The sequence below is a fragment of the Equus asinus genome, chromosome 21, assembly GCF_041296235.1.
Source record: "Equus asinus isolate D_3611 breed Donkey chromosome 21, EquAss-T2T_v2, whole genome shotgun sequence".
Classification (NCBI taxonomy): Eukaryota; Metazoa; Chordata; class Mammalia; order Perissodactyla; family Equidae; genus Equus; species Equus asinus.
Genome location: NC_091810.1, coordinates 43,450,771 through 43,478,235, shown reverse-complemented (window position 1 = coordinate 43,478,235; position 27,465 = coordinate 43,450,771). Strand labels below are relative to the sequence as shown.

The 27,465-nt window shown below is 41.0% G+C and overlaps 1 protein-coding gene across 7 annotated transcripts in view; it reads right to left on the bottom strand.

The window, feature by feature from the left end:
* The window catches only part of ERC2 (ELKS/RAB6-interacting/CAST family member 2), a 912,338-nt gene that overhangs the window by 745,035 nt on the left and 139,838 nt on the right, over positions 1 to 27,465 (bottom strand). For 4 of the 7 annotated variants that reach the window (XR_011496406.1, XR_011496407.1, XM_070492829.1 and 1 more), the window contains exons 2-3: positions 11,907 to 11,930; positions 10,845 to 11,261 (exon numbers count right to left, since the gene is read on the bottom strand). Coding sequence is in view for 3 of the 7 variants with exons in the window: in XM_070492829.1 (XP_070348930.1) it covers positions 10,845 to 11,261; positions 11,907 to 11,930 (441 nt within the window). In the remaining 4 variants the exon portion in view is untranslated. The remainder of the gene's footprint in view (positions 1 to 10,844; positions 11,262 to 11,906; positions 11,931 to 27,465) is intronic. The other 3 variants (XR_011496408.1, XR_011496409.1, XM_070492831.1) reach the window with 1 other exon arrangement.

Sequence of the window (27,465 nt, the reverse complement as noted above, 5' to 3'; positions counted from 1 at the left end):
CACACCACCTCTGTTTCTCTTCAGGCTCAAACCCCCTCCTCTCCTCAGCACATCTGTTTCCTAGTTCTATCCCCTGAGATCAGTCTTTGGGTCAAGAAGTATCACGATCTGGGTTCGCCCTTCTTCAGTGAAACAGAGTTTCAAGCTCGTGGGGCTTGGAATTACTGTACTTGCCACAGCCATAGGCTAGCCACCAGAAGGATGTGTCAATCATTCCATACCAGCAGTTCACAACGTGGGTGATTGCACCCCCAGGGGATATTTTGCAATGTCGGGAGACATTTTTGGTTGTCACAATGAGGGGAAGGGGAAAGGTACTACTGGCATCACCAGACAGGGTAGAGGCCCAGGATGCTGCTAAACATCCTGCAATGCACAGGACGGCCCCCACAACAAAGAATTATCCCCGCCCCAAAAGCCAATAGAGCTGAGACTGAGAAATCCTGGGCTAGACAAAGGAAGCAAAACGTACAGCACAGGGAATGGTCAATAATATTGTGATCACACTGTATGGTAACAGATGGTAACTAGACTTAGTGTATTGATCATTTCATAATATATAAAAATATCAAATCACTGTACACCTGAAACTAATATAATATTGTATGTCAATTATACTTAAATAAAATAAATGTTCAAATGGCTGGCAATCCAGCCTACATGTCGCCAGAAGAGATCTGAGTGCCTTGGGGATTGAAGGACCGGCAGAGGGTAGGAAGGGGATTTCTTGGTTGTCATCCTGACCAGGTGCTGGCTTTTCCCGATTAAGCATACTTTCCATAGGAAAACCTAGCAATTCTATGGCATACCAACAATTAGTATGTGTAAAGACTTTTTAACATGACTTGTATATACACAAACAGTTTCTTTTTCAGGCCAGTTCCTTCAAAGCAGTCACAGATTTTTAAAGCACTAATTGTGTAGGCCCAAAAAGTGTCAACAAACAGAGGTATTTTGAAAAAAAGAAGGAAGAGGAGTTAGAAGCCTATGTTTTACTTAGGTCAGGAATTCCTAATTCTTTTGGTGTTTTAATGGCAATCTTCATTTCTCTGTCACTTTATAGGTTAGTGAGTACTTGACACACAATCTGTTTCTAACCCACACAGGAGCTGCAGACTTAGATGACAACTGGCAACACCCAAGTGCTGCGATCTGGAGACTAAAATCACCAGTCTAATAATTGCATAAGAAAAATGGGCAGAAAGGACAGAAAAACATATTGCCTCCTCATTAAAAAAGAAAAAACTCAAAAGCTATACATAAAAGTAGTAAGAGTTGATACTCTACATATAACTAACTGCACTTATGCTTTTTACCAAATAGCTTGATTCAGAAACTATTTACTTATCATCTAAATTAGGAGTGGCCACACTTTTTCTTAAAGGACCAAGTAGTCAATATTTTAGGCTTTGAGGATCATGAGGCAAAATAGAGGATATTATATAGGTACTTACAGAACTATTTCACCTGTAGCCATTTAAAAGGTAAAAACCACTCTTGGCTTCAAGCCATAAAAAAATAGGTGGTGGGGCACATTTTTCCCAAGGGCTCTAGTTTGTCAACTCTTGATCTAAGTGAGTAGTAAGTCTTTATAATTCTTACTCTAAAGTCTCATTCATCTTTCTTACGTTTTCCTTTTTCTAAAAACTACTCATACATATTTTTCCGTTATGAAGGAGGACTTAAGTCATACTTTACATAAGTTACAACTGCTATAACTACAAGCCACTCAAAGGAACTACCCGGCAATCATTCACATCGCCATATTTAACACTCTACCCCAAACATTTAAGACACCCTTCAACCTATATGCCAAACTGGAAACACAAATAAAGTCACCCCTTCCACATCCAAGCCAGGGTGGGTGTGAAAGCAGACTTTAGTTTACCTAACTTCTTAGCAATCAAGAAGAGCAATGAAACGGGGCACTCGTTAGGAAGTTATAAACATAATTTTAATGTCTCACAACCGACATAGAAAGAAACCCAAAATACCCAACAAAGACTAGACAAGAAGTAAAGTTGGTTTGGGGAGGCAAAGCATTTCTCCCAGGCAATGAGGTAATGATGAAGTAAAACAAATGGAAGAAAATGGCTAACTTTGAACAGAGGAAATGGAGAAGATCACCTTTAAGTGCCTCCCATTTTTCCTTGTTCTCTGCTCACAAAAATTCATCTATTCCCTAGGAATTTATGGAGGGCCTAAATGTAGAGTACCATTCTTTGTATTTTAAGCAAGTCCTTTCATTTTTATCAGCCACAAATGTACCTAGGGGACTTGGGCCCGATGCAGCCTTCTTCATGGCACTGTTTAACCTTTCCACGGCTCAGCAACCTCACAGATTTTACAGTTCCAGATTCGACAGGCCCTGATAAGTTGTGGCAAGAAAGCAACACAGAAATCAGTTCCCTTTGCATTTTTTCCTTTTTGGCATTTACAGAGAAAATATCCCTGAGCAAGAAGTCAGAACACTAGAATTCTAGTCTCTAGTCTACTCAGGAATTTCAGGTTGAAATCTCTGGCAGTATCAAAGAGTGGTTAGGAACAGGTGCCTGAACCAGTAGGCTCAAATTTGAATCCCAGATCCATCACTACTTGCTCTGAGAACCCGACCCAGACACATCACCCTTCTGGGTCTTGGCCTCTGCAGCTGAGAGACAGGAAACCACTACCTACCCCAGAGTATTGTCGGGAGGATTAGATGGCACTCCTCAGAAAACGGTTAGCACAGGCTGATGCTCATGAGTGCCCAGTAAATGTTACTTGTCATCACTGATCAATTTCTTTGAACCTCACTTTCCTCACAGGGTTATCAGGAGCATCAGAGGAAATCATTAAAATGGAATGTGTTCTATAAACTACAAAGCTTCCTCCACATGGAAGGTATTAGCTAATGTTCCCACCCAAGACAGGCAGGACCTTAGTATAGCCGAGCTGTCTCGACTTCCCATTGCTGCAATTTGTGGAACACGCTGAAGTATCCATGGTACTGATGCCTGGAGTACTTTCTCACCACTGAGGTTTTATTTGCGGTGTACTGTTTTACCAAATGATGATGATGATAAATTAGATCAGCTGCCAAAAGAATATTTTTCAAAAAGCAGTCACACCCAATGTAGAGCCTGAGGACAGGGCGATGAGGACAGCAATCAGTCTCTCCTAAAATAACTTCCTGACATTCTCCCCATGCCCTGGCGCCTCCCCCCACCCCCCTACCCTGCCACTTTCTTTTCTCAGCAGGTTCCAAATGCCTTCTGCCTAATGGTTCCCTGGGGCTCCACCAGTCTCTGTTACTGTAAAAAGCAACCAATTACACTCATTAAAATCAATATGGGGTATAATCTGAACCATTTAAAACTAGCATGCAGGGTTCAAACTTTAAAGAATGTATTAGAATTTAAAGATAAGGAAATGGTGCTAAACAGAAATGAATACATCCCCTATGTCATTAGAAATGTGAGGGTAAAAGTTATGAAATCCTGCTTTTGGATGTGTTGTTAATCAGCATCCAGAGAGAGGGCTTTTCTGTAAAGACATATCATTGGCATCCATTCTGCACGGAGGACCTGGAGAAAATGGAACTCAGTGAGAACAAAGGAAACCTGTACCAAGTTGGCATCAGTCAATGAAAATTCCACATAATTTCAAAGGATATATCATATTCAAAATTAAATGCTCACTCAGAAAAGAGGCATGAAGGAGAAGTATGCAGTTCCTAGGGTCTCTTCTTAAGCAACAGTAGGAGTAAGTGACAAGGCAGCCTTTAAAACGATCACACAAACTAGGGGGCTTGGTGCTCACAAATGATCAGGTGTGTGTGGAAACAACAAAAAACATGATTAAGAGTCAGAAACGCCTTATGCACTCGAGCAGAACATCACAATCATTTCCTCAGCCGTATTCTCAACCTTGGTTGCACAGCTTCACCAGGATTTCATCAAACTCAACACATCCAAAGTCTTTCTTCAACCCCAGCCTCTCTTGCTGACGACACTCACCCACCCACTGTCCCACCATCTGCCTACACCCAGGCCCACAGCGGTTATCTGCTTCTCGAAGCTCCCAGCGCTCAGTTCCCGAGTTGTCAAGGTCCTGCCTGAAGGTGGAAATGACCTTTCCCTTCAACTTCTTTGGCCACTGCCCAGATTCAAACTCATGGTCACTGAACAACCACAGTATCCTTCTAACTTATCTCCATGCCTTTAGTCTCTTCTCATCCAAACCACTATCAATTAGCACTAACAAGCTTTTCTGATCATGCCATTCTCCAGGGTGAATTCCCTCAAAGGCTGCCCAGAGCCTACTGAGTGAAGGCCAATCCCCTGTGTCCCATGCTCAGAGCCCTCATTAACCTGGCCCCAAATTACCTGTTCAGCTTTATTTCCTTTCCCTCCTGACAGGTGGAGTTTTAGCTGCTCCAAACTCACTGTGCCCTCAAACCCACCACAGCTCCCACCTCTAAGGTTTGGCTCAGCCATCTCTTTTCTAATCATACGTCTCCACCATACCTGTGTGTTGAAATTCTTCCTGCCTTTGAAAACCAGCTCTGTTCTGGATGAAGCCAGTCGTCAGCTCTCCTACCTATAAGCAGCACAGCATTTAAGCACCCTCTGAGGTCCTCCCGGTGCACCATCCCAAGAGGTGGTAGTGTGTGGTGGTGACAAGTGTAGATTCTAGAGCCAGACTTCTTGGGTTCTGATCTTGGCTCCAGCATTTGCTGTGTGTGACTGGGGACAATTACTTACCTCTTTGTGCCTTGGTTTCCTTATCTGTGTTGTGTGGATGATGACAACAGTATTTACTTAGTACAGCACCTGGCACAGAATAAGTCGAGATAAGTGTCGGTTGTTTGTTTTATTGCTCACCTGAATCCCTGAACAAGACCACAAACTTGCCAAGGGCACTCCCACAGCATCCTGCATATGGACGTTCAACATGTGCTCAATGATATCCAACACATTTTGAAAAAAATGAAAGAAAGCTTCCAGTTAAGGTTACCCTCAAGCTCCCACTCCACTCCAAACACAGCGCAATGATAGCGAAAGCATAAAAGCACATGGCACTTGTACAATCATTATCAACCTGTCCAATATTGGCAAAATAAACCACAGAGCAATTCTTAAGATTTTTTTAACTATTTTTTCACTCTTTAAAATATTTATTGAGCACCTGCAGGCAATATTGGAGGCCTGGGAACATCGATGGAATGTATTGATCAGGCAAGAAACTTTATTAGAATAGGAAGCAATTGTTAGGTTCTATAACATACATAGGAAATAACTCTTGCAAAAGAAAGTATGTAAAATGCTATGTTTATGTGGTCATTTGTGTTTGGGAATATTTTCTGTGATGAGCTTTGTTGGTAGAAATAGAAGGTAACGAATCTGCAGAGTCAGAATTAGAAACGCCTGCATCAGCAAAATTACGGCACAGCCAGCAGAACTGGAGACAAGTATGTGCTAAAGAGAATGAGGTCATATGGTTCTGACAGAGCGGGGACTAAGGTGGAGTTTAGAATTTGGGGCAAAGATTATACATGGGAGGTTTGAGGCATCGGCAAAAGGTTTATGAGCTCAAGAACTTCTAGGTAACAGACATCGTCTTGATGGATCTCCTACTGGCCAGTGCACAACCCGGATAAATACACAAGGAGACCAATAATTCATGTTGCCTTGCCCTCCTCCCCCGCTGTTCCCCCACAGCACGAGGGAAGCCCAGGCCTAGCCTCCTGGGTGCTTTACTCGTCCTGGATTAGCAGCAATTGTGGCCCCCGATGACTGGAGTGCTCTTCTTCCCTTGCTACCCCAAGAAAGGCAAGCTGCCCAAGGGGATTAGCATAGGAGATGAACAGGCATGGCAGCAGAACATATATACCTGCCCTTCAAACATCTTACAGCATGATGAGTCCAAAGATTCCTGACTCTCTTCTAAGGACAGCCAAGAAAATATTAAGGAGAGTGAATATAGGAGGATCCTGGCATATAAACCCACTTTTTTTTAATGAGATCAGTAGTATTTGATACTATTTGATTACTAAAACCTTTACATGGAACAATATGTTCTCTGCAGAAAAAGCTGGATACAAGGTAAACTATTACCACATCAAACAATGTCTTATCAAATCAACCTATATCCAAAGGCATCAGACAACACTAGTGAGTAATGCTGCGTTTCGGCCAACACTTCGGCTCCCATTAGCATGTCAGTTGTAGTTCTTGGGCAATGGTTTTGGTCTTCCAAATAAGTTGAGATCATAATCTTTTTGTTGTTGTTTCCTGCCCGGCAAAGAAGTCGTTTCACCCTCAGCCTTTTCCAGACCACCAAAAGACAACGAGACACTAAAGCAACCGGACCCTCCCCATATGTAGCTCCTGCCAACTTGAAATCTCCTGAAACAATAGACTAAACAAGGCCAGTATTCTAAGAGATGGGGTTTAGACGAGGTCCAACACCTCTGCCTGAGAATGAATCATAAAACCACTAGCACTCTATTCCCCAGCATTACGCCATCTAGCCCCAACTGGGTCGAACCGTGCAAAATGAAAAAGAAATCAGGAACACACTGAACTTAAAACCTCAAGTACATTTTAAATCCTGTTTTAGATTCATCTAAATTAACAGAGGTCAGGCAACTTCTTTATTCAAGCTGGGTTATTCTTACTGGTTTAATACCAAAAGCAGTCAGCCACGTTTTTCCACTAAAAAATAAAAAAATACCCTGACAGAAGAACATTCTAAAACTCAGTGGAGAATATGAAAACAGCTTACAATAAACTTTGCCTTCTAGAATAACTAATGGAGGAAATTACCCAGTTATTAGGCCATGGGAAACAACTCTTTGTGTATTATTTCATATTTTGCATGTCACAAATTAAAAGCACAATTTTTATTTTCTAGCATAGCATTTTTTCAAAGTGTTTTACAAAGAACACCAGTACAACAAGAGAAAAGCAAGTTCAATAAGCCTGAGAAGCTCTGCCATCCATAGCCCCTACTTGGAAATGACAGATGTATATCTGCATATTAAAGAGTCTGAGGAGTCCCACAGTCAACTCTATGGAATCCAGCATCTTCCCAAGTTCATTTGGCCCTGCAGCCATTTTTCTCTCATAACATATATCAACATCCCACAAAATGGCTGTTCTGCAGAGCACTCCTTGGGAAAGATTCTTCTAGAAAAGGGATATAATGAAATGGTTTAATAGCTGAGACTCTGGAGTCAGCCTGATTCAAAGATCAGCTTCACCACGTGTTAGCTGTGGGACATTGGGCAAGCTTCTTAATGTCACTTGTCCCTCAGTTCCCCCAGGTAAAATGGGCAAAATAATAGCACCTACCTCCTAGGTGTGGATCTTTCCATATGACTGGAACAGTCTTCTGAGAGCCTCACACGGCTGGCTCCTTTTTGTCATTCAGGTCTCAGTTCACAGTGTCACCCTCTCCAAGAGGCCTTCCCTAACCAACCAATTCTGGTCATTAGTTCTTCATTCTCTTCTTTTCTTCATAATACTTCTCTGTTTAACTATTAAATTGTTGTCTGTCTCACCCCAGTAGAATACAAGCACCATAAAGTCAAACTTTATCAGTTATCATTGCTCTATCCCAAAACAGATTCTCAATAAGTATTCATTGAATGGACGGATGAACAAATGAATGAATAAATGAAGTGGTTGTGCGAATTAAATATAAATCAATATAAAGCACTCTTTTCTTTTTTCTTTAAAGTATACTTTTTTTTGGTGAGGAAGATTGGCCCTGAGCTAACGTCTGTTGCCAACCTTCCTCTTTTTTTTTTCTCTCCAAAGCCCCAGTACATAGTTGTATATCCTAGTTATAATCCTTCTAGTTCTTCTGTGTGGGACACCACCTCAGCATGGCTTGATGAGCAGTGTGCAGGTCTGTGCGCAGGATCCGAACTGGCAAACCCCAGGCCGCCAAAGTAGAGTACGCAAACTTAACCACTACGCCACCGGGCTGGCCCCTAAAGCACTATTCATAGTACCTGACACATAAGCATCTATCCAGATGCTGTTATGAAAACTTTTGATAAGTGATGGGCGGTTAACACACTCATAATCAGAGTTCTTGCACTATTTAACTAGCCTCTTCTTGCTGTATTGTGGGTAAACATTTCATGACATTTATTCAGAAGTGTGCCAGTCAAAGGGTTTTCAGTGATGGGGTGGAGGGGGTGGTTAGGCCCTGAGAGTAGCATTTGCCACTTTCCATGGTGCAAATACTCCTACCTCGACCAATTTCAAGTCATCAACAGTTTAAAAGCAGGCTCACAAAATTCCTGAAAATGTAACAAATGGCTCTCACAATCTACTACAATCCTTCTCTTGGGAAGGGTCCTTTTAGGCCTCCAAGTCTTGTTGATTTCAAGTTTAAAATGAGATTTTTTATGTAGAGATACTTTTTCCTCATTCTCTCTTCTTGATGAGCCAAGATAAGGGCTCTCCACTGACTTTGGTCTGCTGCTCAAGGAAACTAGTGGGATGTGTTGGGTTGCATTTTCTGTACCACTCTCTGTGGGCTCTTAGACTGATGTTTAAGGCTCTAAACATGATCCATATCCATGCCAGACCATTCTGAGGACGAACTAATCTCATAAAACACAAACTGAATTGTGTTTAGATTCATTTAAATGGAGGCATCCACACAATAGAATCAAGGCACATCTATTAAGTGCTAGCAATGAGCAGAATCTAATAATAGAAGAAGAGTGACTCTACCCTGACCACAAGATCCCAACATGGAATGAAGGTCAATGCTGCAGCTGGAGGTTTCTCTGGCATCACAGCCTTGCTGCATATGCAACTTGATCCCGTGGCACTCAAAATAAAACAGCAGCCTTTTCAAGTATAGCAATCTACCAACCATAGTTTTGAGATAACAGAACCAAAATTTCAAAATCCACAGTCACTCTACATGCAAGTGATAACATGCCAGTAATTATTGCTTCTCTTCTGTAAACTAAATGGAAAGTCTGTGGAGTAAGGCAAGAAGAGATTAGTTTCTGCTCCACTGTATTAGCAATCTATCGCTGTACAATAATTACCTCAAAATTCAGCAGCTTGAAACAACACACGTTTATTATCTCACAGTTTCTGTGAATCAGGAATCCAGCTACAGCTTAGCTGGATCCTCTGCTTCATAGTCTCTCACAAAGGTATAATCAAGGTGCCACCCTAGGGCCTGTCATCTCATCTGAAGGTTCAAGTGGGGCAGGATCCACTTCCAAGCTCACTAAGTGGTTGTTGGCAGTTTTCAGTTCTTTATGGGTGCTTGAATGAGGGTCTCATTTCCTCACCAGGTGTTGGCTAGAGGCTGCCCTCAGTTCCTTACCACATGGGCCTCTCCCACATGGTAGCTTGCTTCATCAAAGCATGGAAGTTGAGCTGGCAATAGAATCCTCTAACACAATGGAAATAACAGTCTTATGTAACCTAATCATGGAAGTGACATTGGCATCCCATTTCCTTTGCTATAGTCTATTGTTTAGAAGCAAATCACTAGGTTCAGCGTATACTCAAGGGGAAGGGATTACACCAGGGTATGGTTTCCAAGAAGAAGGGATCATTGGAGCCATCTTGGAAGTCTGCCCACCACATTCACCCTCTTGGAATATAGATGGGAAGACCAGGCCCAACAAAACATTTCTTTAAGCATCTCAACATGAAACCAAGCCATGTGGTTTCTCAAGCATGTTGCTAACGTCTCATGAAAACAAAACAAGGGAGAATAAGCATGGAGGACATTAAGGCTGAAGGCACAAAAGTCTGTTCAAATGTTCTAAGCAAAGACCACCTACATCAGAGTGGGGAGCATCTGTATTAGCAAGCCCCACCATGGAAACCATGTTTTCTCAACAATCAAACAAGCGACTTAGAAAATGGGCCGCCCATCTGAACAGATATATAATGCCAAGAAATCTAGTTTGGTCTGGAAGCAAACAGCTTTTGGAATTTTTACTTACTGCTGTGGAATACTTTGAAAATATACTTAATGCCATTTTATTGCTTCCTGTTTTCTGTGAGATTTGTGTCTCCCACAGCGTTTTGTCTACAGGGTACTTTTGAGATCTATATCCACCATAGTGGCAAGGAACTGCTATAAAAATTTCAAACCTTGGCTGTCACTCACATTTTTTTAAGCTCTATCTAACCACATAGTCTCAGATATATGAGCAGCTCAACATTCAATGGTGGTTGCAGGCCAGAGAGGCTGCCTCTGAAAGGACACTGAATGATTTAATCCACTAAGTGCAAAACACATACTCGGAAAACATGGAACACTCTGTCCTAGAGTAATGTAAATGCAGACAAAAATGATCTTAAACCTAAACGTTCAAAATTGATCTGCACGTTTTACCATTCTTTCCAGAAATATCCATATGATTTACTTTCTGCAAATTCTGCCAATCCACCTATAAAAACATTTGGATTCATTGTTTTCCTAATCACCTATTGGTTTTAATCCTTTAGAGAGATGATATTTGAGAAATGTCTAAAACTTAAACAGTGTTATACTTAAAAGACCCTGCAACGATGGCCATCTGTAGGAAAGCAGTTGTAAACCACCTTAGAGTTGACAGGTGCTGCACATGCTTGGATCCTAAATACGTGCTAAATAACAAAGGAACATACGTGTGGTGAGCAGAGAAAAAAAAACTAATGGAAAATTCCAGTTTAAAAGTGATAAGCAGACAGGAAGTTTATAAAACAGATCACAAAGGGGAGTTTGTTGAGGCTGTAGATGACTTCCAACCTGTGAAAATAACTCGATCACATATTTTAACTCATAAAATATAGCTTTGAGGAAATAAGAGTGAATGTCCTTACCTCCCTAAGATGTATGTTTTCCTTCTCTTTCTGGTCTAAAATCACTTCTAAGTGGCTGACTTGAGACTCAGCTTCTGCCATGCGCCGTGTCCGTTCATTGTCATCCTCAAGACTTTTGGATGGCAAACCTTTACTTTGCAACATCTCAAGGAGCTTTTTAATTGACTCATCTCGGGCATTGAGGGTCTGTTTCTGCGTTTCGATTCTCAGCTCCATTTCCTCCAAGGTCTTCCTCAACAGGAACAGCTCCTTAGCCTGCCTGTCATGCTCAGCTTGGAGCCGCCGGAAGTTCTCCTCGGTCAGCTCAATAGTGAAGTGCTCGGCTCCTCGGTTGCCACTCTCTTGCTGCAGGAGGTGGTTGAGGTCTCTCTGGGTTCGCAGCTCATCCTGAAGGGCCTGGATTGTCAACTGCAGATGCTGTCATGAGAAAGACGGAGCAGGAGAGGAGAAAGAAGGGGAAAAAGTTAGTGGAAATGCCAAGTGCCATCTGCTGTTTCCACACTATGAGAATGGAATGTTAATCATGAGGTCCAGAGGGCCAGCCGTGAAGTCCTCCAGGGTGACTTCAGAAGCATGGGGCAGCACATGGAGGGGGGAAATTAATTCAGTGATGCTTTCTGAATGTCTTAGGAGAAGAGAAATGTACACATACACAGAAACAGTTATATTAGTGTCAGTCACAAGGGAAATTATACATCTACAGAGTATTAATTTAGGAAGTGGAAAGGGTTAGAGGGAAACTTTCACAAACACACCTTCTTTACGCCCACAGTGCTCCAGACTCAGTATTCCTTGTTTCCTAAGGTATTCTTTATTGTACTATGCATTATTTTCTGTGATAAATGCATGTCCATTTAAAAATGAAAATAATAGCATCCACTACAAGTAGACACAAACAAGGACTTTATTTTTACAAATAAAGCTGTGAACAGGTTTAGTAAACAGGATTACTGCATCTCCAAGCAAAAGGGAAAAAATGCAGACGGAGACAGACACACTCAAACACACGAGGAGGTGAGGCTGGGCAGAGCAAAACAAACAAGCTGCAAAGAGTGGACAAACCTTGGTTCTTCTGGCATCCAGTAACTGAACAGCATGGGAAATGAAAAAAAATGAAGCAAAAAATCAACACAAAGAAAAGTCCAGTGCAAGCAAAGGATATTTAACAGAAAGAACATAATCAACATAAAGTACCTTCACAGAGAAGAAAAAGAAAAAAGAAAAACAATTTCTTATTACAGCAAAGACCCATAAGCTACACAGAATCTATAGTATTGATGCTTGATAAGTGTGATTTAAAGAACAAAAAGCAAAATGGGGGTTTATTCCACCTTTGGTTTTCCTCAATCTCACTGACCCAGTGAGTCTCGAGGATATTACCAGAGAGGAAAGCACAACACTCCAAAAGCACCTACGTATTATTCCAGGTCACCATTTTAACCAAAATCAGAGTGAAGGTACCAGAGAAATAAAATAGTTACCACTTGTGAGAAAAGAAACTCTTACATGAAGATAGTTGGTGAATTCAGCAACACCTTCCCCAAGGGGAACAACCTCCAGGCTGGTCACAGGCAGCCATAAGCTGAAGGCATTTTTGTCCTGGGAACAAACCAGGAGGTTTCCAAGACACAGTTACTCATTCATTCATCAAACACATACTCCTGCCCATGGACCAGACACAATGCTAAGCACAGGAATCAAGATGGACATAAGGCATAGCTCCTACTCACAGGGAACTCACATGGATAATACCCTGTCAAAGTTATATAAATAGTGGAGCAGTCCACATTTTTAAATCCTTCTGAATTCCTACAACTGACTCAGAGGTGTTGAGAGCTTTCTGAGTGTGACCTAGACCCAGAAACTAGCACTGAGTGATGCATTATCTTGATTCACCTCTTTTTGGGTGTCCACTTTATCTTTCCACTTAGGAACACCCAAGCAGAAATTCCGAGAGCACAGGGAACAAGTACTCTCTTCTTATCCATGTGCCACAGTGCACCACAGGATACTGACTGTACAGTAAGCAACTGGTATGTATTTAATGATGGTGATTATGATTTTTTTCTAAATATAATTCACTCCTCTAAAGTGTAAAATTCAGTGGTTTTTACTATACTCACAAAGTTGTGCAACTATCAACACAATAAATTTTAGAACACTTCCACCATCCTAAAAAGAAATCTTGTGCCCTTTAGCCATCACTCCCCATCCCCTTCCCTATGCCCAGGCACTGGAAACCATTAATTTACTTTCTGTCTCAATGGATTTGCCTGTTCTGGACATTTCATATCAATGAAATCATGCAATTAGTGGTTTCTTTCATCTAGCCTGTTTTCAAGGTTCATCCATGTTGTAGCATGTATCAGTATTTCATTCATTTTATAGAAGAATATTATTTCATTATAGGGACATACCACATTGTATTTATCCACTTATTAGTTGATTCATACACAAATATTCATAGCAGCATTATTCATAGTAACTAAAAAGTGGAAACAACTTATATGTCAATCAACTGATGAATGAGTAAATAAAATGTGGTATATTCATACAAGGGAACATTATTTAGCCATACAAAGCAATGAAGTACTGATATACACTGCAACACTGATGAACCTTGAAAACATTATGCCATATGAAAGAAGTCAGTCACAGAAGATCACATGTTATATGATTCCATTGATATGAAATTTCTAGAATAAGCAAATCCATAGGCAGAAAATAAATTGGTGATTGCTAGGGGGGTTGAAGGGGGATATAGGAATGGTGGGTGACTAATAAAAGGTACAGGGTTTCTTTTTGGGGTGATCAAAATGTTCTGGAATTAGATATAGTAGTGGTGTTGGTTGCACAACTTTGCAAACATACTAAAAACCAACAAATTTTATATGTTAGATGATTGAAATGTATGGTACATAAATTACATCTCCATAAAGCTGTAACAAAAAACATGAGGTGGGATTATAAGGTAATGTGACCTTCCTCTGCCAGCCACCCCCGTCCCGAAACCACATCAAAACAAAGTCAAGAGGAGTATCAACAGCCTTCAGCACAGCGATGTGGCTGCTGCCAAGCTTCTTGGGAGCAGAGCATGCAACTGTCTTCAAGTCATTTAAATACTCTTGATGATGGCAAATCTTTGTCCTTTAAAAGTGGCTTGGATTTCTGAGATCATCCACGTTTATTTAGAGACAAATATGATGCATCAGGATGATCAGACTGGAAATCATCTTTCCTGAGATTGACTAAAAAGAAAAGTGGTTTTCTTACGCAGTTTATAGATTGTCCAGAAGGGAATTCCAAAGAAAAATTGCCAAAGTGCTTTGAGCAGAGACAGCAACACTGGAAGACAACTCTGAAAGGGGGTTGCCCCTCTGCGTGGGCACGTTGCCTATCGCCCTGATCCTTTGTTTCCACACTTGCAAAAGGGAATAATCATGATACCCATGTCAGAGGGCTCCTGTGAGGAGTAACTAAGATAATGCATAAAGTGCCAGGTTTAAGGGCGAAGGGAGGGAGGAAGTTTGGTAGAAAAGAAGAATGAGAGGGAGAGAGAAATGAAGGGAAAATGGGTCCATTTATCCATTCAATATACATTTAGCCAGTATCTCCCACATACTCATCAAATATCAAACAAGAAAAGAAAGGAAAACAAATGGTCCAAGTTCCCAGTCCATATGGACAGGAAAACTGATAGTAGCAATACTATGTTATGAGGGTTATGACAGAAGTCATAACCAGGTGGCTGGAAATTCAGAGAGAAGGTACCCAGGCTAGAAACTCGTGGGAAAATACCTCACAACAAGAGTCATCACTGAGCTGCATCCTGAAGAGCAAATGAGAATCAGCCCCATGAAGAATGATAGAAAGAAAAGAGAAAGTATAAAAGCCCAGAGGCAGGGGCCAGTCCCACGGCTGAGTGGTTAAGTTGACGCGCTCTGCTTTGGCGGACGAGGGTTTCGCTAGTTCGGATGCTGGGCACAGATCTGGCATCACTTATCAGGCCATGCTGAGGTGGCATCCTACATAGCAGGACTAGAAGCACCTACAACTAGGATATACAACTATGTACTGGGGGGCTTTGGGGAGAAGGAAAAAAAAAAGATTGGCAACAGATGTTAGCTCAGGGCCAATCTTTAAAAAAAAAAAATAAGCCCAGAGGCAAAAAACAGACCAGAAATAGTCAGGAACATAATATCAAAAATCTGGATGGTGCTTACCACATGCCACGCACAGTTCTAAGCTTTTTTAATCCTCACAAACATCCTGTAAGGTAGCCACTGTTATGATTTTTATTTAATGGATGAGAAAATGGAGATGCCAAGTGGTTAAGTAGCCTGCTTCAAGTCAACCAGCTAGGTAAGTGGCACAAGCCAGGTGTTCATCCAGGCAGTCTGACCCCAATACTCCTGTTCAAACCACTATACCATCTAGCCTCTGAATTGATACAAATACTTCAGGATAGCTGGAAAAAAAGAATGGGGGAGGGGCAGGAGTGGTGACAGCAGACAGGCAGGCAATTATGACAGTTATAGCAATTCTCAAAATTAAAAATTAGCCATCCTAACGTGAATGAGGCTAACCTAACCTAATCTGAATGAGGCTGTTCCTCATTCAGAGGTTGTCACGATGGATGCTTCCAGGCTATACATTTATTTTATTTTTTGCTTGTTTGTTTGTTTTTGTTTTTGTTTTTTTTTGGAGGAAGATTAGCCCTCAGCTAACTACTGCCAGTCCTCCTCTTTTTGCTGAGGAAGCCTGGCTCTGAGCTAACATCCGTGCCCATCTTCCTCTAGTTTATACGTGGGACGCCTACCACAGCATGGCTGCCAAGCAGTGCCATGTCCGCACCCGGGATCAGAACCAGCGAACCCCGGGCCGCCGAGAAGCGGAACGTGCGAACTTAACCGCTGCGCCACCGGGCCGGCCCCACAGGCTATACATTTATTAAGAAGCAAGATCTATTTTCCAGGTAGCCATGACTTCAGCACGACCAAACAATCTGATAATCAACCTAAAACCGTGCTCAAAACTTTCTCAAATCTATGTGTCATTTAGTTTTCATTCTCTTTTAAGATATTTAAAAATAAGCAGGAATCTCCTTGTTCCTAAAAAGGGATTCTTGAGCAAAATGCTTGCGTCTTATAGAGCCTTGATCATCTTTCTGCTTCAGGTAATTGGAGATGGGGAGGAGTGAATTTTAAACAATCTCTCTCTTCCTTCATTGTTATACTTTTAAGAGAGTCAATTCAATCAAATTTCAAAAGTCATTTATCAGATATCCATCTCTAGTTAGATACTTAAGATAGACGATTTAAATTTTCAAATATAATCACAGGGGCCGGCCCCGTGGCCGAGTGGTCAGTTTGCACGCTCCGCTGCGGCGGCCCAGTGTTTTGTCAGTTCAAATCCTGGGGTGCGGACACGGCACCGCTCATCAGGCCATGCTGAGGCAGCGTCCCACATGCCACAACTAGAAGGACCCACAACTAAGAATATACAACTATGTGCCAGGGGGCTTTGGGGAGAAAAAGGGAAAAAAAAATCTTTAAAAAATAAAAAATAAATAAAATATAATCACAGCACTTTAAAAAATTATTTTATTGAGGTCATTTTGGCTTGTAACACTGTGTAAATTTCAGGTGTACATTATCATATTTCAGTTTCTGTGCACACTGCATCATGTTCACCACCAACAGCCTAGTTTTTATCCGTCACTATATATATGTGCCCCTTTACCTCTTTCATCCTCCACCCCCACCCCCTTCCCCTCTGGTAACTACCAATCTGTTCTCCTTATCTATGTGTTTGTTTGAATAATAGCACTTTTAATAAATAAGCCACTGAAAATAATATCCTCTTTGTGTTTCAGTTTCCTCATTTGTAAAAGGGGGAGAGTAATAATTCCTACAACATAGGGTCATCTTGAGGGTTAAACAAGTTAATATGTACAAAGATTGAGAAAATTCCAAGCACAGAGTAACCACTTATATCAGGATGGGCTAGGATATGCTGCTGCGACAACACCACAAAACCCACATTCTGAAAGGCATAACCACCCGACACGCTGATTCCACATTGACACAGAATCAGGACTCTTAGAGCTCAAGGAGACCATAAAAATCAGCTTGTTAACTTCATTTTACAAACGAGAAAGACAGATCCACACAAGTTAAATGACAGGCCCAAGGGTACACAGACTGCCAACACCAGAATCTTGATTTCTGGGATGCTGGACTCCATCCTGGTATGTATTCCAATAACCCTAACAGTAGACAAAAAGAGGGTGGCCCTCCACCTTGACAACTTAGGAAATGGCAGTGGTGTCTCTTACAGAGAGGATGAGACAGAACCTAAATCATCTCACTTCCACATCACTGGGTCCCACCCAATAGTTAAATAGCATGGGACACTCCAAAGACAATTACTAAGACCTCCTGTCTAAGTCCTTGGAATTAGACTGTGTAGCTGTTAGAAGACAAGCTCAGGGGCCGGACTCGTGGTTGAGTGGTTAAAGTTCCATGCTCCACTTCAGCAGCCTGGGGTTTCTGGGTTTGGATCCCAGGGGCAGGCCTGCTCCACTCGTTGACCATGCTGTTGAGGAATCTCACATACAAAAATAGGGGAAGATTGGCACAGATGTTGGCTCAGGGCTGGTCTTCCTCAAGCAAAAAAAAAAAAAGGAGGGGGCTGGCCCCGTGGCCGAGTGGTTAAGTTCGCGCGCTCCGCTGCAGGCGGCCCAGTGTTTCGTTAGTTCGAATCCTGGGCGCGGACATGGCACTGCTCATCAGACCACGCAGAGGCAGCGTCCCACATGCCACAACTAGAAGAACCCACAATGAAGAATACACAACTATGTACCGGGGGGGCTTTGGGGAGAAAAAGGAAAAAAAATAAAATCTTTAAAAAAAAAAAAGGAGAAGGAGGATTGGCAGTGGATGTTAGCTCAGGGCGAATCTTCCTCACCAAAAAAAAAAGGTAAAAAAAAAATAAGAAGACAAGCTCAATAAAAACTATCTCTAAAAGATCAGGATATAGTACAAGTGAAACCTCTAGCAAAGGCAAGGCACCTTATCTAAAGGTCAAAAGGTAAGAAAAATGATGCACAGTTTTCAATTCCCCCTTTCCCAGATTATTCAGTTCCTTAAAATTGAATCACCACCCCCTTCCCAACCATGAAAACACGTTTCTTTTAAGGCAGTCACACAAACCCCACTGGATCAATAATGAAGAGCATTCATTTCAGCATGTTACCAACTTTAGGTACCTACAAACCAGCAACCTGTAAGGCTGCATCCCAGGGCCATTCCTCTGGAATCTCCCAACATCACTGTGGTCTCAACTTCCCAAAGCCTCAAGCACTTCTGTGGCTTCCACTCCACTGCACATCAGGAGAGAGAAGCCCTTCTAGTGTCCATCTGCACTGGGATGAGACATCAGCAGATGATGCGGCCTTGTGCCCGGGCTCCAAACTGCTGTCAACTTAGCACTTACGGCACAGGTGGAACAGGTGGCAAAACAGTTAATTCCCGTCGAGTACAAATTTGTGTCTGTGGTTGGATAAGCATAGGGAAGGTTTTTACTCCCCACCCTGATTCTGGGATCACTCTCCAGTTGTCCTCAAAGAATTAAAGCTCAAAAGACAAACTCCCTCCTCCACAGCCTGCCACTGAGGAACCATGGAGGGAAGCAAGCAGGGGTGACAACAGGCATCCAGACTATGCTTCACAGTCACTCTGCCAGGAGTGCAAATAGAGTGCACCACATCTATCCTAACAGCTCACCTTTAACCCAGTTCTTTTTAACCTTTTTCTCCCTACACCTAATTGCATACTTTGAACTCTATCCTGTATAGTAAAGACTAGCTACATGGTCCGTCCATTCAACATAGGCAAACGGAATGCGAGCTAAAAAGATTAGTCTGTCCACTGAGTCCAAGTCTCAGACAAGAAAGGAGGTCATAATGACTTCTAATTCAGGTGTTACGGCAGGTTACAATTTTTGATAGGCCCCCCTAGGACACAATAGCTAGATAAGAGCAAATATATCTTTCAAAGTGTTGCTGTGCTTACAAGAAAGTAAGGGAAATCTCCAAGAAAGACAGAGAGAGACAAAGACTGAGAGAAAGTGAGGTTCTCAAGGGTAGGCTCTGGGCCAAATTTGCGTTATACCCCCAAATCTAGCACATAGTAGGCACTCAATAAATAGTGAATGAAACATGGACAGAAGGATGAGAGGACCAGAAGGGAAACTGTCTCACCAGCCGGTCAGAACAGGGGAACAACGTCAGGGAGAACGAGTTTCCATTCTCTCTGCTTTGCTGTAGTTAGGGTGCAGTGGAGGGAAGGGGGCGATGCAAGGGCAGGGGAGATGTGGGGGCAGGGGAGGTGTCCCTGACCTCAGATTACTCTGTCCCATTCTCTCCCCTAAAACTCAGAATGACTCACGTCCACCAGCTCACTTGTCTGACAATACTGCTCGAAAGCTGCCAGCACTATGTCCACTTCACAAGAGGATAAATTGGGCTGGCTTAAGGGATTTGACAGCAATCACATCACATTGTTAGTAATACGGGCCGGTGTCTAAAACCGAGGTTTCCTTCAGCCAATTCTAAAGTCTCCTGTGCTCTAAAAATACTATAAAACTTCATTTTGCACAACTCTTATAAGCTCCCATAGTCACTTAATTTTGAAAAAAGGAGAACAATGAAAATATAAGAAACTAAGCCGTACTTGAGTTTATATGGAAAAGGGGGAAAAATATACTTTGCCTTAGCCAACATTTAGGAGAGTGACTTCCAATAGGCACTAGAGTCAGAATCTAATCCAGATTTCAGAATGTCTAAAGCACAAAAAGGTAAATAGAATGAAAATATAATTATATATGTATCGTGTGCATGGAACACACAATTATTTAAATAGAGACTAGCCAGATGTTTAGAATCTACTGTGTCTTATCCTCAAACATGGAAAATATGAGTTCCTGGCAGATCTGAAAAAATTTGTGACCTTAAGCTCTTTTCCACACTATGGGGAAAAAACAAAAAAAAAGGTAAAGTTTTGTATTATAAAGCAGTTTAGGGTTTCATTGCTATGAAAACCGTCTCTGAGCTATATAAAAATATGAATTGGCTTATACCCAAAAGTCTTGAACTTTTTTTAATAAATCCATACTCCTTCTCAAGCAAGGGCTTAACATAACTCTTTCAAAGAAAACAGAATCTCTTTGCAGACAGCTTGGCCTGCTCTAATTCTCCTGTGACTTTATTTTCCTATTTATCATTTTCCAGTTTGTCTCTAATCAAATTTTAAGGGCAGGTTCTCTGATCCCTTTTTCCATAATCCCATGTGCAGGACGTACAGCACTGCTTGTGGCTCCAAACCTTCCACGGGCCCTGTCATGTGTGTGAAAAGACAAACAGCAGCCGGCTAAACACGTGTGGCCCTACTGTGCTGTGGAAGAGTTGCTCTGCTGAAAGAGGTATAAAAAATTAATACTTAGAAATATTGTCCTAGGCTTTCTCCTTTAGGGTAGAATAAGCACACACAGCTAATAGAGAATATTGATAGGTGATTTTTACAAGCACCAACTCACCAGGATCCTGAGCTCCTCACACTTGCCTGCTTGTCCATGATAACAGCAGAACCCACTTTGGTTGATAATGTGTGACATTTTGCCAAGACTCATATCACTAAGAACAGTCTACGTGGGAAAGCCCTCTTGGCAGTTGCTTTCGTAAGCAAGGAGGAGTTCTGGTTTTCATTATAGACCAATACTATAAGGTGGCACAGTATTGGAATATTGTACTGAGCTGAGAGTTAAGGACTTAAGTTCTAATTCCAGCTTTGCTATTAACCAATTAAATGATCTGGGGAAAATCACTAGACTTGTCTGGGCTTCCAAGAACAGTGGTGATGAGCTGGGTTTTGAATCCTGGATTTACCTATGACAGCCCGTGTCACCTTGGACAAATTACTTAAGTACTTTGAGCATCAAATTATTCATCCATAGACAGGAAATAATAATGGCAACTAATGTACAGGGTTCACACAAAGACCACATGAGATGCTCATTAAGTGAACAAGTTCCCATAAAGCATGGAACATAGGACCTGACACATAATGAGTGCTCAATAGATGTTCACTGTTATTACTGTTGAGATAGTGGTGGTGGCTAGAGGCCCAGAATTTAAAATTCCCTCCTTCCTCCTCCCACTGGGAAGGGAAAAGAAATGAGTGTAATGAACATAAATTTTTGACCATAAAATAAATGCAACAGTAGGAAACAAAATGCTATGCACTTTGGCATTTTTTAAATAAAGGAAAACAGAAAACCGTTGTATTAAGACCAATTCAATTCAAAGATGGATAAAATTGATTTCCCATTAACTGGTCTATAAATAACTCCACAAGGGGCTCTTGGGAATACCAACTATTTCTGTTTTGAAGGTCAGGGTTCTTCCCCACTATTGGCCAGTAATACATAAGCAACTAAAGGACAGTGGCATCCCCTGATGTTGGCACTGCTCAACCTGTTACAGGTAAAGAAAAAAAAAATACAAGTTTAAGACATATTGATATTTTTAAAATGTGTTTAAAGAAGCAAAACACGTCACAGAAACAATGGTTAAAACTGGAACTTTTCCATTATTAATAGTCACAACCACACACAGTTGTTAGCGGACAGCTCTTTCATTTTAAGTGCTTAGCAAATCTTTAGTGTAAATTACTTTTTTAAATGTTTATTGCAATTTCCTTCCCTGTCACCTCCTCTTCACCCTCCAACATGTTCATTTAACAAAACTGCTAATCATCTAAGTATTTTTTAAACAGCTGTTTTACCTAAATTAATATGATTTCAAAGAGCTGGGTGGCAGGCGTTGACTCACTAATTTTTCCCTTCTCTGAGCTACACAGTTCCTCAGCCAAACTCTAGTCCTTGCTATTGAAAGTCTTCATGAAAAGAGATTTTTTCCTAAGTATTCTCCTGCTTCTCTCTGCTCCTTGAGTCAGTCCACCTATGCAAAGGGGAGATAACTGACCTCCATGAGACTCAGAGTGTGGTCCTTGGACCAGGAATCAGATAGGATCTTGTAAAAAAACATGGAATCTCAGGGCCAGCTCAGACCTGCAGAATCAGAATCTGCATTTTAACAAGAACACCAGGTAACCTGTAGGCACATAAAGGTTTGAGAAGCACTTCTTTAGACTTCAAAAAAAAGTTTCAGCCTTACTACCACTTTAAGAAACGATTATTTGGTAATTTAAAGGTGGAAAAGGAAAATAGTACTGTAGTTTGGTCCTAAAAAACACACTGAAAAGTCAGCTTGGGAGCCAGCCCAGTGGCATAGTGGTTAAGTTTGTGCATTCCACATCGGCAGCCCGGGGTTCATAGGTTCAGATCCCAGGTGTGGACCTACACACCACTCGTCAAGCCATGCTGTGGCAGCGTCCCACATACAAACTAGAGGAAGATTGGCACAGATGTTAGCTCAGCGACAATCTTCCTCAAGCAAAAAGAGGAAGATTGGCAACAGACGTTAGCTCAGGGCCAATCTTCCTCACACACGCACACAAAAAATAAATAAGAAGGGAAAAAGAAGTCAGTTTGTATGATTAGTAAGATCTGGGTAAACTATAAGAAGAGTCCCTCAATACAAGACACTACTATATGAAGTAGACATAAGGGGTCATTCATTCATTCATTCAACCCCATTCAACCCTTACTGAGCTATGTGCTATTTGACAGACAAATATACTAAGTTTCCTCTCCAAATCACAAAAGAAATTCTGCCAGGTTAGATATAAATAAATAAACTTTATATATAAGTAATATATATCTTATTGCAGATAAAAAATATATGATAATATATTATAAATAACATAACATATATTATTATATATGCTGTTTATTTTTTTTTTTTTTTTTTGAGGAAGATTAGCCCTGAGCTAACATCTGCTGCCAACCCTCCTCTTTATGCTGAGGAAGCCTGGCCCTGAGCTAACATCCGTGCCCATCTTCCTCTATTTTGTGTGGGACGCCTGCCACAGCATGGCCTGACAAGCAGTGCATAGGTCTGCACCTAGGATCCAAACCCGCGAACCCCGGGCCGCTGAAGCGGAACATGTGAACTTAACCACTGCACCACTGGGCCAGCCCCATATATGCTGTTTATTTTTAAGGGACACATAATATCTGAATTTTCATTCTGTACTGTTATTTCCTGTCATCGTTATTTAAAAGAACAATCTGAAGGGACCTTTAAAGAGTCATCCAAAATGACAGTACTAAGCTCTACATTCAACTGTTTTATTCATTTTTACTTTTAAATAGCATTTCCGTATGCACGCCTGTGCTCTAGGAATTTTAAGTGACCGGGAAAACCATAAGGAGTCTGAGATGAATCTTTTTCAAATTATAACTTGAACAATGTATAAGGAAAATGTGAATATACTAGTTCCTAAGTAGCCTAATCACTCAAATTCTCTAAGTTTTTCCATTTTATTAATGAACTAGAATCAAAGGCCTGTACCTTCATTTCTTTCTTTGGCTTGATGGTAAGATACCTACTGTTGTATCCACACAATGTCTATGGCCTTTGATATTTTATATATATATAAAGAAAAAAACAGAGAGAAAGAGAGAAAGAATGAATACACCATACCCCACAAACAAAAATATGGCCAACATACCATAGAAATGTAATACGAATAGATAAGAGAAAAATGAGAAGAAAATACATCAAAATGATCCTTGCTAGTGAAGAAGGGGACGGGGAAGGCGTGTTAAAGGGTACGGGGCTTTCTGAGGAGGTGAGGAAAATGTTTGAAATGAATATACTGAAAATCACAGAATTGTACACTTTTAAACAGTGAATTTTATGGTACATGAGTTATATCTCAAGCTGTTAAGAATGATGGGAGGTGGGAACATCATGAATGCCTTCTTTTCTATTTCTTATTTTCACTCAGCAAATATTTTTTCCAAGAATAATTTTTGAATGTCTACTGCTAAAGATCGAATGTTTATACTCCCCCAAAATTCCTATGTTGAAACCTAATCCCCAATGTGACAGTATTTGGGCATGGGGCCTTTAGGAGGTGATTAGGTCATTAGAGTGAAGACCTCACAAACTGGAACAGTGCTCTTAAAAAAGAGACCCCAGAGAGCTCCCTCATCCTTTCCACCACGTGAGGATGCTTGAGAAAACAGCTGTCTACAAACAAGGAAGTAGGCCCTCACTAGACACCAAATCTGCCAGCACCTTGATCTTGGACTTCTCAGACTCCAAAACTGTGAGAAACAAATGTTTGTTGTTTATGGTATTTTTGTTATAGCAGCCTGAATGGACTAAGACACCTGCCATGTACTCATCACTGCTATGTTAGTTAATATTCTTTGAGTTGCAAGCAACAGAAACCAACGTGGCCTGCCCTAAGCCAAAGAAGGGAATGTATGAGAAAGATGTCAGGGTATCTCCCTGAATCAAAGCAGGAACTGGGAAAATAAAACCCAGGAAAACAAGGAAGCAGGACACAGCAGGAACCTCTGCGAGAAGCTTGTGACTTGGTTTCAACTCCTTGCTCCAAATTGTAAATACCCAGGACAGAAGATAGAATTGTCCTGACATAAGCCAGGTGTCCACCATGAATCAATCAGTTGTGGCAGCTGACCCTGCCCATCAGGAGCTACTCCAAGGGGAAAGAGATTTGTTTAAATGTGGGCAGAGACCACAAAAAGAATCTTCTACGATTGCTGTTATAATTAAAGATTTTAAAAAGAAGCAAAATATGAATAATATAATAGTGCTATGGTTATGTTTATTCAGGGCAAGGGATTCCTAAAGGGCAATATATACAAGATACAGGTGATCTTCATGGTACATGCCAGCAACACGTACCATGTACAACATGGACAACCTTCTGACATCCAGCAACAGACAGGAGGAGTTAAGAGACTGGAAAACTTAAGAGAATTATAGACTTCCAAGAGGAAATAAAGGAACAACTAATTTGACAGTGAAAGTCCTAAATACTTGATTGAGAATAACGCCTCCAATTAAGAACCCTGTCTTTGATGTCAGACAGCCTTGGGTTGATCTCTGCTTGGTCACTCACTACCTGTAGGGTCAACCTGATCACTCACTTACCAGCAGGGTCCCACAGCCCTGGGTGGGCTATGTGACGCTAACAGGTTACTTCTCTCTCTAGATGTCAGTTTTAAGCTCTTTTAAAAGCTGCTAATATAAAAAATATCTCACAAAACCATAATAAGGTTAAACAGATAATGCAAATCAGATACTTAGCAAGTCCTACTCCAGCCCATAGTAAGGCATCATTTTTAAAAGCCACTGTTATTAGGAATATATGAACCCAGATTGCAAACCTTCCCAAAATGCAATGGAAAGAAATGAAAGTAAAGTGGGGAAAAAATGTGAAATTATGTTTGTCTGTGTCATGTACAAATAAAACCCTTAACCCAGCGGAACTTTTTGGCTTGGCCGCTTCAGATGCTAACCTTTCAATAGCAAATAAAATACTTTGAAAGACTAACCCTAGGTTTTTCTACAAGCTGGTACATGCATTTTAAAAAGATAGAAAATATTTAACAAGAGAATCACTGAATATTAGTGATGAAAGACATCAGAAGGAGAATCACCTTTGCTTCTTTTTATAGGTGAATAGACTAAGGCCCAAAGAGGGGGACCACTCCTCACCCAAAGTCACAGCAGAGATGGCAGCACTACTAGTTATAAAGCCCAGCCACCAAACTCTCAGTGCACTGTTCTGTCTCAGTCTTTTCCTTCCAGCCCCATGCACCAGTCTTACTTGGTCACTGAACTGCAGAAGAATCCCAATACCACATAATTAGCGTCAGGGCATGTGCAACAGCTGCCACGAGCCAGATTTCCACACTGGAGTCAAACATCTTTGGCCCAGACGCATCTCTTCCACCACATACCACCGATGGTGCAGCTGCCATAACCACACTCCATACCCTAGCGGCTCCAAGACTTCAGGAGTGGAACAGATGATTAATTCCAACCAGGATGAAGTAACTCTTCTCTCTGAAAGGACTTCTTAAACAACACCTTCAAGGAATTTTGAAAGATTTAGCATTCTTCCACCTGAGAACTTAAAGACTTTGAAAAGGGTTTAGGAGAATTTTCCCTCCAAAAAATATGTGGGATAAATGTCAAGAATTAAGGGGCCACGTAGGAACCTGGAAAAGATAATGATAAGTCACAGGAGAGCCATACTATGGTTGGGTAAGCCAAAGCAAAGACCAGAAGAGAGGAAAGGTTCTTTTGCAGATATCATCCGAAAGAGTATGTTATATGTCTGACATAAGATCCCTCAATACCCATCCTGAATAATATCAAGTTGAGGTTATTTTACCTGGATAATTTCGTATGTATTATTAATAAAAAACGTTTTCCTTAGCTAAGAATCAGAAAGCCTTGTTTACATTCATGAGCATATAGATACATTTCATATGCTTTCAGATTCTTTCTCAAATCTTTAAACCAGTGAAAGAGAAAAGAATTTTCTCCAAAAGGACAGTAAAAAGAATTTTTAAACAAGGACTTGCAAAGTGCTTTGTTCATCCCTGGATATTTATTTTGTTTTAGAATTCATTTGAGACTTTTAAAGTTGGGAAGGGCGAAAAAAATGGCTTCCAAATTTGAGCCTGGAACAGAGCTAACCTATCAAGTCCAACAGGAATATAAAGAAAGTATCTAACAGCGCAGACACTGCTGGTGCACGGAACAAAAGTATTATTAATGGAAGAAGAATTTAAATTGAAGCTAGCCTTAATGTAATACTTTAGTAACTCTAGGTCCTACTGCCATTTTTCCTAATAAAATGAACTATTAGTCTGGGTTACATAAATTTCAACATGCCAGGGCCCTCAGCAAGCTACAGGGAGGTCAACGGCCCTCTTGACTTCATGCATCTTACACTATTTAAAACACATTATTGTCCCTCTCACCACTGTTTGGGTCCTTAGCTGTGGGCTAGGAGAGGCTGCTGTACAAAACCAGTGGAGACGGGGGCCTGAGAAATGAGTGGAATTTTTTGCAATACCTTTGAAGGTTTTATTTCTCAAGTTTAAAAATCCAAAGGGAAATAAGAATGGAAAAAATTTCAGGCTTTATGGTTTTAGAAAGGAGAAAAAAATAAACATAAGATGAGTTTACAATGTCTGTGAAGAGCCTCTTCACTTATTCCTTTAAATAAGCTTTTAAATCACCTTTTAAAGGGCAAGGAGAACTCTGTTATTACAGGAGTCACTGAAATCCAGTGTGGGAGGCCAGTTAAGAGCCTGAGTTGTGGACTCAAGCAAGAACTGGTTCTGCCACTGTTTACGTCCATACTGTTTAATCTCTGGCAAATTATTTGCCCTAAATTTCTTCCACTGTAAAATGAGGACGAGACAGTTGTAGTTATATATATAAATTTACATATTATATATACCATATATATAAGCATAGTTTATGAATTCAATAAACTTCTCTAAATGTTATAATTAGCATTAACAGTGAAAACCACAATTATGCTGAAAAATATCTTTAAAGTTTGTTTAGGAACTTATTCAATGAACTCCAGGCAGAATA